General features: G+C 44.7%; 1 protein-coding gene across 1 annotated transcript in view; it reads left to right on the top strand.

Annotated features, from left to right (window-relative positions):
- Positions 1-15,292, top strand: part of cftr (CF transmembrane conductance regulator) — a 33,788-nt gene extending 18,496 nt beyond the window's left edge. The window contains exons 13-27 of the mRNA XM_023429491.2: positions 1,011-1,097; positions 1,575-2,361; positions 2,497-2,625; positions 2,720-2,757; positions 3,682-3,968; positions 4,141-4,220; positions 4,339-4,489; positions 7,132-7,359; positions 8,195-8,295; positions 9,873-10,103; positions 11,041-11,196; positions 11,532-11,621; positions 11,912-12,084; positions 12,848-12,953; positions 13,379-15,292. Of these exons, the coding sequence (XP_023285259.1) occupies positions 1,011-1,097; positions 1,575-2,361; positions 2,497-2,625; positions 2,720-2,757; positions 3,682-3,968; positions 4,141-4,220; positions 4,339-4,489; positions 7,132-7,359; positions 8,195-8,295; positions 9,873-10,103; positions 11,041-11,196; positions 11,532-11,621; positions 11,912-12,084; positions 12,848-12,953; positions 13,379-13,594 (2,860 nt within the window). The 3' untranslated portion in view covers positions 13,595-15,292. The remainder of the gene's footprint in view (positions 1-1,010; positions 1,098-1,574; positions 2,362-2,496; positions 2,626-2,719; positions 2,758-3,681; positions 3,969-4,140; positions 4,221-4,338; positions 4,490-7,131; positions 7,360-8,194; positions 8,296-9,872; positions 10,104-11,040; positions 11,197-11,531; positions 11,622-11,911; positions 12,085-12,847; positions 12,954-13,378) is intronic.
- The last annotated feature ends 421 nt before the right edge of the window (positions 15,293-15,713 follow it).

Raw genomic sequence — 15,713 nt, 5'->3', positions numbered from 1 at the left:
TTCAGAGAAAAGTCAAATACCGGAGTCGCGCTTGTGATCAATGCCGAGCTCTTAAAAGACAAATACAGCAACATCTCCCGTTTCTTCACCACAGTCTTGTGTTGTGTTGTGTTTCAATTGAGAAATGGGCATTTATTCCTCTTAAGAGGGAAATCAAAGGGCCAAAATATCAGGTGCTCCACGGTGCATGGATCAAAGAGGGAGCTCCTCACGGAAAATAACCGACTGAAGAATTCACCAAACAACTTTCTTTCTTCTTCTCTCTCTTAAAAACCGACACGTGTTCACTTCTCCAGCCTTTATCAATGATCAGATGTCTTTGGTTCACAAATCAATAAATAGAGAATTTCAATTTCAGGGCCATAAACAAATGACTGTTATCAATATTATCAGTACTACCGACTTCTACAGTAAGAGGCTCCATTCGCTGAAAGCCAATAAAAATATCTTTATTTACAAATATGTAGGATTTGATTTGTCTCCGGCGGAGCTTCAGTGTTAGTTCCCAGCGCTGTAAAGAGCCGAGCCTCTGCTGTACGTAATTATAACCTGATAACAATCACCTATCGCTCTTATCTGTGTGTCTGTCTGACTGAACTAACTGTGTTTTATTGTCTGGCTTTTTAAATGACGAGTGCTTTCTACGGCCTCAAGCTCGGCTTTATTACTCCATTAAATCTCCGCGTGGATTACAGTCAGGCCGCCTCGTATTCACGTGCATTATTTATTGCTTTAGTGTCCTCGCATCAATTTGCAGCCACTCATCGGGTTTTGGCTTCCGTCATTGCAGAGAATATTCACGGGTATTGATTTATCCGCGCAGGGATCTGACTTCCTCATTTACACCGTGCAGTTTTCCTCTCTTATCTTTTTCTGATTATTCTGTTTTTCTCTTACCTTAACCCCCCACCAGTGTTTTCCTTTCCTCTATGTTTCTCTCTTAACTCACTGTGAATGTGTGTGTGTGTGTGTGTGTGTGTGTGTGTGTGTGTGTGTGTTTTGTACCCCAGAGCCGTGTATAAAGACGCCGACCTCTACCTGCTGGATGCACCTTTCACCCACCTGGACATCGTGACGGAGAAAGAGATCTTTGAGAAGTGTGTATCCCAACAGAGAGGCTTTCATGTGGAGGGGGTGGTGGGGTGGGTGTGGTTGAGCTGAAGTTTAAGTTCAAGGTCAAGGTTTCTTTTGTTGTCTCAGCCACAATCAGGTCGCCTGTGGTGAGTTACGGCTGCTTCATCGCACTGTAACATTCTCAGGAAATGTTGTTTTTTTTGTTTTTTTTTTTCTGAAAAGACACAAGTATCTTTTGATGATATTAAAGTGTTGACTTTGGCATTCCTTCAAAGGGGAAAAGCCGCCAAAATCCCTCTGCTGAATGAGCGTTCTGGTGTGCCTGACTGCAGTTATGGTTATAAACAGACAGTAGCTTGTTAGATTTGAATGTGGGTCATTCTTTCAAGGTCTGACACCTCGCTCTCCTTTGTTCTTGTTATATAAACAGCTACTCCTTTTTCTGATAGTCTGGCTTGGTTTACAAAAGAATATCTCCATTTATCTGAATCCCTACACAGGTGCATCTGTAAACTTATGGCCTCCAAGACTCGGATTGTGGTCACCAGCAAGTTGGAGCATCTCAAGCGAGCGGACAAAATCCTCCTGCTGCACAACGGCGACTGCTACTTCTACGGCACCTTCTCAGAGCTGCAGGCCCAGCGCCCCGACTTCAGCTCCCTCCTCCTCGGCCTGGAGGCTTACGACAACATGAACGCGGAGCGACGCAGCTCCATCCTCACAGAAACTCTCCGCAGGGTCTCCATCGACGAAACCGCCGGCTTCCGAGGACCAGAGCCGATCCGACAGTCGTTTCGCCAGCAGCCGCCTCCCATAATCCACTCTGGCTCTCAAAGCCATCCCGTGGGCGATGGCTACCCAGAAAAACGCAAACAGTCCCTCATCCTCAATCCCCTGGCGGCCGCCCGCAAGTTCTCCTTCATCGGGAACTCGCAACAGACAAATACGCCCCAGTCCACCACGATAGAGGACGGGGTCCGCGAACTTTCAGAGAGGAAGTTCTCTGTCGTACCTGAGGACGATCAGGTAGAGGAGGTGCTCCCCAGGAGCAACCTGTACCACCACGGGCTGCAGCATCTCAACGGGCAGAGGCGCCAGTCCGTCCTGGCGTTCATCACCAACGCTCAGGGCCACGAGCGCCGAGAGCAGATACAGTCGTCCTTCAGGAGGAAGCTGTCCATCACGCCGCAGTGCGACCTGGTGTCCGAGCTGGACATCTACGCCCGCCGCTTATCCAAGGACAGTGTTTATGACATTAGCGAGGAGGTGGATGAAGAAGACATGGAGGTAGGTGTTTGTGAGAACCTTCTTCAACGCTCATTTAGAAGCACACGAGTAAGATCCTCTTATGTTCCTGTTAAGGTTTCTGGACATTTTATCAGAACTGATGCTGCGTGTGTCTGTGTCTGGGTTTCTCCTCAGCAATGCTTCGCAGATGAACGTCAGAACATCTTTGAAACTACCTCATGGAGCACTTACCTGCGCTACATCACCGCCAACAAGAGCTTAGTCTACGTCCTCATTTTCATCGTCTTTGTCTTCGTCATCGAGGTTAAACTGCCACCACTGTCAAGTCTTTTTCTTCTCTTGTTTTTAAGTCATGTAAAATTAATTAACAATAAATGTTTGTGTGTTTTTTTTGCAGGTTGCTGGTTCAGTCATTGGTATTTTCCTCATTACTGAGTAAGTGTGACCAAAGGAAGCTGCTGTGCTTCCTTCAGACTCACTCGCACAGAGACAAGGATGTAGTTTAAAAAAAGGGAATAAAACAGGCAGTGGTTGGAAAGGAAAGGAAAACCAGATTCCTTTTATAGACGGATCTCACCGGCATTAAGAGCACAGACAAGAAGATAATAGTTACCATCATGATTATGTTCAATAAAAGTGAGCAATTAAATGAAGCCAACCATTTTTAAAAAGGAAAAAAAATAGGGGGTAAGCTATTTTACAAGAAAGGTGTGAAATCTGTTTCCTCACTGAGACCTGGACACACCAAGGCATCAATTAAAAAAAAATAAGTCTCTGAAGTAATTTATTGGGACGATCACCTCTTCTGATCGGCTCTTCTACAATCTCAAAAACCCTGTTAGGTGTGTTAGTGAGGCTAAAACTGAAGACAGTGGTGCTTTGTTGTTCCCCTGCCTGTTGCAATATTTGCCCACTGCAGAAATACTAGAAATGATCATTTATTAGCTAAAGCAGTTTTTAACACACAAGATGAGGATGTTTAATGAGGATCATTTTAGTAGAATCATATGTTCAATGCTTTTGTAGTGGCTCTTATAACTGACTCTAATATGCAATTTGTGTAAGTATATGAACGTCACAGATGTGAAACATATGTTAAAACAGGGTTTAAATGTTCAAGTAAATTACAAATTTGCTTTTGAATGTTGGACTTTCTGAGTTGAAGATTCCTTATTTGCGTTTTATGTGTAAAGTATCATAAACTAAAAAGATTTCTGCATGTGTTCCTCAATCATTCATCCTGTGTTTTGTTAAATTCAAGATTTCTAACCTTATTTATACTTTTATTAAGTGTCAGGGCTCCAGTGTGTTCTGTTCTGTTCCCAGTCTAAAAATCTAGTCTGTGTTTCATTCCACCAGCACCATCTGGAGGGACGGCGCCAACCCTTCCTCGCCCAACTACATCAGCGAGCAGCACCCGAACGCCTCGTCGCCCCCCGTCCACCTGGCAGTCATCGTCACGCCGACCAGCGCTTACTACATCATCTACATCTACGTGGCCACGTCGGAGAGCGTGCTGGCCTTGGGCTTCTTCAGGGGTCTCCCGCTTGTGCACACGCTACTCACCGTGTCCAAACGGCTGCACGAGCAGATGCTTAGCGCCGTGCTACGAGCCCCCATGGCTGTGCTCAACACGATGAAGACGGGTGCTTTTTCTTTTTTAAGTTTCTCAGTATTTCTTTTAGAGGAAAATGTAAATATCATAAATGCTCGTGTTCACCCATTTTTGTTTTTATTTAATTTTATTTTTTGTTAGAACCACAGCTGTTTAAACCACGTTCACTGTCGCACTAACGTTGTCATTTTTTCCGCTTCCAGGTCGGATCATGAACAGATTCACCAAAGACATGGCCACCATAGATGACATGCTGCCTCTGGTGCTGTTTGACCTCATACAGGTATTTAACCGGCACCGATGGATGACGTAACATTACGCAGCATAGTATTTACCTGACCAACAACAAAAACTCGCTCTTTAAATGTGTTTTAACCTTTTTATTTTTACTTTCACACCAGCTGACGTTGATCGTTTCGGGCGCCATCTTCACGGTGTCCATCATGCGACCGTACATCTTCATCGCTGCCATCCCATTGGCTGTCATCTTTGTCATCCTCAGGAAGTACTTCCTACGAACTGGACAGCAACTCAAACTGCTGGAGGCTGAAGGTGAGAGCCAGGAGTGTGACTTACTTCCAGGTGACCAGGATGTGAATGTGTTTTATCAGAGTGTGTGTTCAGGTGCACAGATCTATTTATCTGTTTGCCTGGGACATAGAGTACAGACTAGGGAGACTGATCTTCTCATATAAAAGGAAAATGTGCATTTGCAATATGTAAATCCAAACAAAATTTAGTGAAATATATAAAACAGCTTCCAAAAACAGCTTAAAATTGTATTTTAAACATAATATATATTCTTGAAATCCAATTTAGGTTGGGATCACAGAATATATTTCGTCTCTAAATGCAAAAATCAAACAATGACAGCGAGAGTTGGGGGGGGGGGGCAGTAATGAAATGACAACTATTCAGGAAGAGTTCAAGTGAAAACATGATGAAAACTGATAGAGTGAACAGAGGAAGTGCGACTCTGGGGAGCGAACGCCACAGTCATCATAACTGCCCAGCGGCAGACGGAGATGGTGGACGGCCCAGGGCCAACGGGGGAAAAGGTCACGCTGAAGAACAAAAAACATGACAAGAGGAAGGGCTGAGGGAGAGGATGGACGGACTGCCTCAGAGGGGCGGGAGCTGGTAAAGGAAGCGAGGCAGAGTGAATAGAATATCTTATCCTCCAATTAACCACGTGTTTTGTGTCCCTGTGAAAGGAATTAAGATGTTTCTAAAAAAGTTTGTTTTGGCTTGTTTTGATCTTAAAACTTTTATTGCAGAAGTAAATCTGCCGAACAGGAAACGAAGCTGAACAGTGAAGTGATAAGATGCTCAGGGGTTTTATTCACTGCTGAGATCAGTGTTACTTTTAGGGGATGTAGTTAACTCTTATTAGATTCGCCTCCACCAGCGCTCTGTGTTTGTATCCTGCAGACACAAAGTCTTACAGAGCATCAAGTTATTAACAAGTCTGAAAATTAATTTACAATATTTTTTTTCTCTTTCTTGCCAAAGCTGGTAACAGAAATTATAAAATGTTTTTTTTGTGTCCATTTGCAGAGGCGTTACACACTAAACTAAAAAAGTTCATTGTGCTTCAGAAGGTTGACATTGATTTTATTTAGGAAATATTGTTACGTACAGACGGGAAGTACTGAAAAATAAGATGCAATAAATACAGAGATTGTATTAGTTCTCGTTTTCTCACGAACCGAGTGGCAACTAGACGTGAAAACAGAGAAGTCTGGGAGATATTTCTATCTCCAGCTCTGTATGATTCGGGTGCGTGAACTGAAATTGGATGAAACTGACGTCCAAAACATTTCATGTCAGCATCTCTCTCGTGAAACGCTTTTTCTTTTCCCCTCTGAGAACAATTGAACTGCTGTTTTTATAGGGAATAATGCAGGTGTTGTGGTTATGAAAGGTAAATACACTCACTGAGAAGTTGCTTTGGACAAAAACAGTGAAGTAACTTGATCTCCTTTTCAGTGCATGAAAATATTTATACATCACAAGAAGATACTTAAAAACAGCAATATACTTTAGAGCATGTAGATTTATTTTAATACAATTTAAACTCATTTCACACCAGTTTAAAAAAAAACAAAAGCGGGTCACTGGACTTGCTGACGAACACTATCCTGCTCTGCTCCTCTGGTTCTGGCGTTTGAATGTGTGTTTGGGTGACGGCGGTGGCGAGGTCTTTCCGGAGCAGCTGAGAGCACGTCGGGGTCAGAGAGAAATGAGCCGAGCCGGGATTTCCTCCGTCCCCATCCTGGTGTCTCTCCCTCTGCTCACGTCACGTGGCAGCGTGTCGGACGAAAACGCAGTGGAAGTTATGTGTGTTAGTCACTCAAGTATTTATTCGGGATGATTTTGCTTTTTGTCACCATTGTTCTGTTTGTGTTACTCAGAGATCTGTGTCGATATCTGACCAGGATTCCTGTGACTCTATTGCCTGTACAACAGACAGCGTGCTACTTAAACAGGCTGTGTTTACAGCGCGCCCGACCTATCGGACAGTTTGAGCTGTGGACACATACTGCAGTGGGACTTGTCTGAATGCAAACTTTAAATGCTTACTTCCTCAATTCCTTTCAACCAATCGGGGGGCAGGTTGTTCCAGAGTTGTGGCGCCCTGACAGCAAAAGCTCCGCCCCCTTTAGTCTCACATCTCGACATAAGAACAGCTTCCTGTCTGGAGGACCTCGGACTACGTGCAGGTTCACAGGGGGCAATGAATGGAGCTGCTCTCTGCTCATTGAGCTCCAGACAAAAACCTCAGAGTCTCTTCATTAGCAACATTTTTTCTTTTTCTTCTTCTTTTTTTTTTACCAACAATCCTTTATTTTCTGTCATGCCTCATCTGCCTTCCTCCTTATAAATCCCATGATTGATTGAGTAAAATCATCCAAATTGGTTTTGTCTCATTTCCCTTCGCTTCTGTCTGACGCAGGTTGTCTGTCCCAGTAACAAGAAAACGTTCTGCTTCTTCTACTTTTTGTTCTTTTTCTTTCATCGCATACCGGACCTCTCATTACCTCTAATCTGAGCCGCTTCATTTGCTTTATTGATAGGACCGACTAAACTAATATTTTGTTGAGCAACTTGCAGAATGTCAAACCCTTTTTTTGTTTTGTTTTTTTTGTTTTTTAAAAGACTGTATGTGCCCTCTCTCCTGTGCTCTCCTGCAGCTCGCAGCCCCATCTTCTCCCACCTCATCATCTCCATCAAGGGCTTGTGGACCATTCGGGCGTTTGGGCGTCAGACCTATTTCGAGATGCTCTTCCACAAGGCGCTGAACACTCACACGGCCACCTGGTTCCACTACCTGACGACGCTGCGCTGGTTCCTCTTCCGCTGCGACATGATCTTCGTCCTGTTTTTCAGCGCTGCCGCCTTCATCGCCGTGGGAACCAACCGTGAGTGACGGGATGGTTGGAAAAACTGATTTAATGAGTTTGAGCCTAAAAGTATAAGTTAGGTTACTTCATTTGCACCTGCAGGTAAATTTGGTTTGCAGTAAAAAAAAAAAGAGTCATCAGTCGGCACAGACGACACGGTGTGCACAAGGTAAATAAAAATAAAAATAAATAAAGAAATTAGTACAACTTATTCATACGAGGGATCGCATATATAATATTGAGGACTGATGTCTGGGAGGAGCTCGGCTGGTATCTGGTTGCTCCACTTACCGGTGTCTCCTGATCACTTCCTACTGGACGTGAGAATCTTTTCATCATTTGTTTTTGTTGCAGTTGAGGTTTCGAACCAGTGTCGCGCAGCTGACACTGTGAGTAGGAACTTCTTGTTATTTCCACTGGGGCTTGTGAAGTGGAGAAGCCTCAGTGTTATCTGCGTGTCACAGTGTGCAGAGTCAGATACCAGGATCATTACAGAACAGTTTGTCTGATCAAAACTGTTGGAATGCGGCCGGATAAAATCACGTACAAAAAAGGAAGCGTGCGTTTGTTTGATTAAATGAATGGGAAACACAAGTACACGCACACACACTTCAACACGTGTTGCTGCGTCATAGCCTGTGTTTATGTGGAGCGCAGATTAAAGGGTCATTTCACAGCTCATTAGATTCTAATAGAGCCAGGAGCCGAGCTGCAACACCTGAGTGCCGCTCTGACATCAGAGAGAGCAGCTTTGATTGGACAATACCAATGACTTAGTGTGTGTGTGTGTGTGTGTGTGTGTGTGTTTGTGTGTGTGTGTGTGCGTGTGTGTGTGTGCGTGTGTACTCTACAGAGGACAAACCAGGGGAGGTTGGCATCATCGTGGCCCTGGCCATGCTCATCCTGGGGACTTTTCAATGGGCCGTCATCACCAGCATCACGGTAGACGGACTGGTATGTGTTTCACGCAGACGCACACACACATCGCATCTAAATACTGTGCAGCCAGTGGCCGGTCGAGAGTGTGTGTGAAGTGTTACATACACACACACACACACACACACATTAGAAGAGGTTCTACCTGAACATGTATGAGTTTGTTTTGTGGCACCTGCGTCTGCAGCTCTGCACATCTGGCGTTCAACCTTCCCAGATTTTCCCACACCACTCCATTTTATCTGTTAATTTCTTTGACTTCCTGTTCAAGTTTGCCTGCACACACACACACACACACACACACACCCCTACACTCTGGATGATTGGAGACCATAGTGCCACCAATCATCAACCGCCGCCTTTTCAGACGAGATCTCCGCACGCCTTTGTCTAGAGAGCTTGTGCTGCGGCGCTGAATACGATTTATGTAGTTTATTTGGAAAGGATGCACCTGCAGTTATTGATAACATCTGGCTGGAAAAATATCTGTAGACTTTCTGCTGTTGGTCAGTGAGTCGTTTCTCTGCAACAGCTGAGATAACCTGAAAACCCAACGCGCCCCCCCGCTCTGTAGTGTTGTCACTGCTAATCCAACCGTTGGTCTTTTGAGGGGATACAGACAGACAGGATGTCACCAGCTGCTTCTTTTAAAGTGATGGAAAAAGTTTTTTCACCAAACCTCGACCCTGTAATTCTTTTCCTTGTGTCCAATCCATCCGATCAGAGTGACCTTCATAAATGTTAAGTAATTAAATCGGTTTAACCATTAATTTTATGGTCGATAGGCGACTCCTCCTGTCACCAGATTCCTCATCTGTGCTTGGGTTAAAAAAGTGTCCGCCGGTTGATTTTTCTTCTTGTTTTGAGTAACAGAAGTCGACGTGGCATCACCTCCTCTTCCCATCATCATCATCATCATAGGCTGTTGTAGAGGGTCAAAGGAAGAGCAGGGCGAGCTGCAGGTGCTTCAGAGAGTCATGAAGACCTCGTGAGGCATCTTTTCAACCTGTTTGTTCCCGTCCTGTGGTTGTTTTCCCTTCATGTTGGTTAGTGAAGCTGACAGAGCTTATCACAGTGCAGGACATTTTGTTCAGCACACACACACACACACACACGGTGTGTGTGTGTGTGTGTGTGTGTGTGTGTTTGGGGGAGTTGGCAGAGCTCTTCAGTGTGACTGATATTCAAATGTGAGCTGGGAAGGAAAATCATTAAAGCAACAAGATAACATTTCCAGCGACGGTAAGAGAAGCTGATAAAATAAGAAGAAAAACTCGGTTTAGTTTTCCTTTCCTGAAACTTTTATTCAGTGTTGAGCTTTATGAGAATATGTATTTCTGATATTTCAGTGGGTTTTAACTTTGTTTATTCAGCTAAAGAAGCAAGAGATCCTTCATCCTTCTCCCCCTTTCTTCTAACTGGTTTCATGTTGTTTAGTACAAAGAGAAACCATCTTAATAAAGCATAGAGCCGGATACTGACGGCAACAGTAAGTGATGATTGATTTAATTCTCCCGCTCCAGGAGCAGAGGTCGTCTACAGGTGTAGAAGAGTTGTGACTGGTTTATGTCATAAAACTCCCTCCCTCCTCTCAGATGCGTTCGGTGGACCGGGTGTTCAAATTCATCGATCTGCCGTCAGAGGAGCCGCTGCCGGGGAAATCCGGCGGTAAAGGAAGCCCCGACCTCGTCATCGACAACCCCCACGCCCACGACTGTTGGCCCAACCGCGGCCAGATGAACGTCCAGGGCCTCACTGTCAAATACACCAAGGCTGGACGCGCCGTCCTCAGTGACATCTCCTTCTCTGTGGAGGGGGGGCAGAGCGTAAGTCCTGAGTGACGAGTGTGTGTGTGTGTGTGTGTGTGTGTGTGTGTGTGTGTGTGTGTGTGTGTGTGTGTGTGTGTGTGTGTTTGACTGGATCTTAATGAAATATGGCAGAGTGATGTATGTTAGCTCTGCTTTATTGGATCTTAAAACATCAGAGCAGTGTTTGGCTCAGCGGGGGGGCGCCGACATTAAAGGGTCATAGAGGTCACATACGATACAAATGAACATGAAAACAACAACAGCTCTTTACCTGCTGCATGTGTGAATAGGCAACGGTTTGTTGATAATATTTGTCTTTTTGCTTATTTAAAAAATCAGTTAATGCAGTTAAAGTTACAAATGAGAGGAATTTGTGCAGGTAATTAAGTTTTTTGTTTACTGTCATTTATCAACGTGCAAATGAAGAAAAATGAAATTTTTCTCTGGGGCCAAACAGAGGCAACAACAATCAACAAATGGTAAATAAGCAAGACCCCGAGGGGAGCTGTGTTAATAAAACAAATGATTGCAATGACTAAATGAGCAAGAACGGTCTTATTATAAACAGCAGCAACAAATAGACTCACATCTGTAATATCTGAAATTTGACATTCCTTGAGCCAGAGTCTAGGGCAGTGGAGCTCAGGCATTACTGGCCAAACAACTTGTCGGCTCTCTGCTCTCTGCTCCTGGCAGTAATTATAGTCAGTATGAGCTCTGCATAATGAATCCTGGAGACCAGCAGAGCTCGGTAAGTGTCAGTGCTTCAGCCCCGTCCCATTAGCTGCTCTGTGGCCTCCTGATAAATGGGCTAATAGTTGCCTGGAGGCTGCAGCAAAGAGGATGGAGAACTTACAGACTCCTGAACACCTCAAGGCAGCAGTGTGTACATGCAGCATATACAATACTCTGTGGGTGATTAAGATATCTGCGTCCTGTTGGTGTGTCTGTGCAGGTGGGTCTGCTGGGTCGGACGGGTTCAGGGAAGAGCACCCTGCTCTCCGCCCTGCTGCGCCTCGCCTCCACGGATGGAGAAATCTCCATTGACGGCGTCTCCTGGAGCTCCGTGTCCCTGCACACCTGGAGGAAGGCCTTCGGGGTGGTGCCGCAGGTACATCCGCTGTCTGGACAGATAACGCTTTGTTTATGTTGTTACCAGAGCAGTTAAATCTGAGATCACTCATCCTAAGATTAAGGGTTATTCAAAAACTATATATATAATTATAATTGAATCTGTGTCATTTTGGATGAAACTGGGGCAGTCTATTAAGACCTCCGTTCTTTTCTTTTAATTTTTTTATATCCAAAGCAAATAAACATGAACGTCATCAGTTGGTTGTGAAGCTGTGAAACATCAAATTGCATCAAATGCCCGAAAAAATAGTTAGTTGCTAATTTAAGGCAACCTGTCTAACCCAGTCTGCTGATTCTCTCCTTATCGAACAGAGAGTCTTTATACTGACGGGGACGTTCCGCATGAACCTGGACCCACATGGACGTTACAGCGACGAGGAGCTGTGGCGGGTGGCCGAGGAGGTGAGCCTCCAGTTTCCTCTCCAGTTCCTTCTCTTTTCATGCCGCTAGAATATCAGGGAAATAAGATGTTGAAGACTTTTTTACCACGCAGGTTATTTTCATTGTTTGTCTAGTTGACGGCAGGACCATCATCCTGCTGCTCTGCTGTATAATAAGCATTTTATATGATGCTGTGACACCAGCCACGTCCTGCAGGGTCAGACTCGTCTTATTAAAACGAAGCAGCAGGAAGTTTAATGCCTCTTTATCGCCGGACTCTGTCCTCAAGAATCTGTCCTGCGTGTCCTCAGGTGGGTCTGAAGTCCGTGATCGAGCAGTTTCCCGACAAGCTGGACTTTCAGCTGGAGGACGGCGGCAACGTGTTGAGCAACGGACACAAACAGCTGCTGTGTCTCGCCCGCTCCATCCTCAGCAAGGCCCGCATCCTGCTGCTGGACGAGCCCTCCGCCTACCTCGACCCCATGTCAGTATGGACGCCGAAACACTGTGTGTGTGTGTGTGTGTGTGTGTGTGTGTGTGTGTGTGTGTGTGTGAGACAAGATAATGCTGCAGACAGGCTCAGATAGATGAGGCCTCTGTTTACACTCTTATTTCTATTTCATGTCACCTGCAGCGTCGGGTAAATGTAGGTGTTTGTATTTGAGCAATGAGCTACAACACATTTCCTCGCCACCATGAAGCTTGTCTGTTTCTCCCTGTGGACGTTTTTTGTGTGAGACACCAGAAGCTTTAATAGTGTTTGTAAGCGAGGAGCTTCCTACTGCACTGTGTGTGTGTGTGTGTGTGTGTGTGGGTGTGGGTGTGTGTGGGTGTGGGTGTGTGTGTGTGTGGCGTCCGGTGAAGTGAGATCACTGCACAGCATCAGTCACCCAAATCCAGCATGTGTAGTGTTCCTGTCACTGCATATGGTGACAATCTAGAGTGCTTACAGTAACTCTGAACTGCTGTATATGTGTGTGTGTGTGTGTGTGTGTGTGTGTGTGTGTAGCCATATGTGAAGGGGGGGGGGGGGTTGGGGGGTCATGATGGTAAATGAAGCCTATAATGAGCAATCGAGTTTAACCTGAGGGCAGCGCTGCCTCCTCTTTCATGTCAGCTTTAACAGGAGCAGAACGCTAAGCTAATGTGATAGCAGTGGAGAGAGACGGCCTTTGATGATGATGATGAAGATGATGATGATGAAGATGGTTCTGTGTGTGTGTGTGTGTGTGTGTGTGTTTGAGCAGAACGTTACAGGTCCTGAGGAAGACTCTGAAGCAGGCGTTCTCCGGCTGCACCGTCATCCTGTCAGAACACAGAGTGGAGCCGCTGCTGGAGTGTCAGTCCTTCCTGGTGAGTCCTGGATTCATTTGTGCTGATTTTCAGTCTCTATTAAAGTCGGGACAGTTTTTTTTATTATCAACAGTTTAACGCCCGGGGGTGACAGAGCTGATGAAAATGCTTTGCCCTGTTTGACTCTCCCTTATTGTGGGTGTGTGCAGGAGCATGTGTGCAGGAGCATGTGTGCACACGTGTGCTGAGGTGTTTGTTTGGATGTTAGTAATGCACATAGTGTGACAATAACATGAGGGAAGTGACCTCAGTGTTACTACTGACTTGCAAGTCACTGTGACCAGAGAGAGAGAGAGATTTTAACTTGGTGCCTCCTGTAGCACACACACATCAGCTGAGTGTGAGTGCGGATGGCTGGTGGTTGTAGCCTGAACCCGATGTAGCAAAACCTTGTAGCCACGTTCTCCTCCCTCCTTTCCATGCAGATGATCGAGGGCAGCTCCATGAAAAGCTACGACACCATCCAGAAACTCATGAACGAGACCAGCCACCTGAAGCAGGCCATGAGCGCCGCAGACAGGCTCCGCCTCTTCCCCACACTCCACCGCCTCAACTCCAGCAAGAGGGCGGCGCCGCAGACCGCCAAGATCTCGTCCCTGCCGGAGGAAGCTGAGGACGATGTCCACGACACTCGACTCTAACCGGCCAGACACACAAACACACACACACACGTGCACGAACACGAGATGATGATGATAGTAAACGTTTCTGAGCCACGATGAGACATTGAAACTTCTAACACCAAATCCTAATGAAGTTGAATTAAAAATGAAATGTGTAGAAAAACAGGAAGTCAGGTTTCCATCATATTGACAGTCGACATTTCGTTAATCAAAACCTATAATTAGGACTAATACATGCAGTTCTTTGCATATACAGACGATGTAACGTGCAAAATAGAAACTTCTCTAACATACAGCTGTCACAGAAGGAGGTTAATTTATTTACAGAGGAAGTTTTGCACACACGTAATAAAAGAATTACGTCTGTAATGGTTTGAATGTTTGAATGCTAAAATCAGGTGTGTGAGATTACAGAGATAAAGCTTCAGATTACAAGTGTGCGAAACTTGATCAGCACAGTACAACAAAGCTACAAGTCAAGGGATTGAATTGAACGTTAAAAATCAGGCGGTGTGACAGCTGCAGAAATCTGTCGGCTCCCCATCCCAAGCTGTTGGTGTAAATCTGTCACCAAATAAGAGAAACTAATAGTAAAACCAGCAGGTGTTTGTGCTGCAGGGAGAGTTTTTATTTCCTGATGCGTGGAAGATAAAATCCTCCACGTGAATGGGGACCAAAATGGCGGAAAAGTTACGTGCCACCGACGTAAAAATGAAGCACGTACCAACACACCCTGAACATGAGGCCTCAGCCCGACCGACCGGACACTTTGTCGTTGAAGTACTTCAAGTACCTTTGTAGGTTTCGGCGCCTTTTGGTGCTGGACCAGCTGTTGCGAGCGCTCAAACATCATCTTCTCTCCTGAGGCCACTTGCTTTCAAAAAGTATGAATTGCATCAATTGCTTTGTTTTTTTGCATAAATGTTTAAAAAACATTTTTTATAAAATATGGATTGGATAAATGATTAATGAGAACTGGATCAAAAAATATGAAAATGGGCAAAAAATATTTAAATATTTCTGATAAGATATGAAGTGATCAGCTGTCAACACACAGTGACGCTGTTGGCTGAAGCTCCTGACGAGTGATGACTCAGAAACCCTTATTTTTCTATCTGTATGCACTTTAGAGACGCCCAGAGGTACTCAGCGGTCCAACGACTGAACGTTGTACAACAGTTTGTTTTTGTTTTGTTTCCTCCATGAAGTGAAGTGTAGATGTAGAATTTACTTTGATGACAAATGATTCTTTTTACTTTCATTGTTCCGCCTCTGTTACTTGATGAATTACAGAGAGAAGAAGAAGAAAACAAAACAATTTTCTATTTGAAGTAAAGTTATATTTTTTCAGAGCCACTGCTGTACAAACATTTAGCAATTCTTCTTCTTTTTGTCTCATCTGTTGCTTCCCTCTGAAACTGGAAACCTGTAACATCGTTATATTTTCTTCTTTGGTTGGAGGGAAGAGAGTGTCGCTCCCTTCTTACTGAATAATAGTTTTGTATAGCAGTGATGCAGAAGATTAAGGTACCGTGGAGAAATGCCTTGATGTGATAACTGTGACGACAGATTTCTTTTCTTCTTTTTTTTTTACAGTGTAAATTAAGAACGATGCTGTTTCTTACACATAGGAAAAGGACGCAGATGTCCTGAAAAAATGTATAAATGTATTTGTTCAATCAACTATATTTCCAGTAAAAGATTTTGAGAATTTTACTGTGGGTTTGTCTTTCTTTGTTAAAAGCCGGTGAGCATCAACCACGTTACAGGAAAGTCTGTTTTATGATTTGGTTTTTGTTCACGAGGCGTTTGTGACTGATTCCACCTTTTGTTTCAACACACACGACATGGAGAGAAGATTTCCTCCCTGAGGTCCAACACTTGTTACTGGGTGATGAGACCTGGCTCTCAGTTGATCTTCTCAGTTCTTCCCCGAAGGTGTTGGAGGTGATCGGAGTCAGTCATTTCCCCTTAATAACTGCAGCCCAACCCAAACCATGAACAACACATCCAGACCGAAGTGTGTGCACAAGAGAGTCTGCATACATTTGGACATGTGTGTCCACAAATGTTTTGGTAGCAGGAAATGTCTTTGATTGATTTTTGATCGGGTTCTGATGTCAGAATTGAAGCGCGG

Source organism: Seriola lalandi, unplaced genomic scaffold, assembly GCF_002814215.2.
Source record: "Seriola lalandi dorsalis isolate HSWRI2012SDOR001 ecotype SW California unplaced genomic scaffold, Sedor1 jcf7180002054894, whole genome shotgun sequence".
NCBI lineage: Eukaryota > Metazoa > Chordata > Actinopteri > Carangiformes > Carangidae > Seriola > Seriola lalandi.
This window is presented reverse-complemented; position numbering and strand designations above follow the sequence as displayed.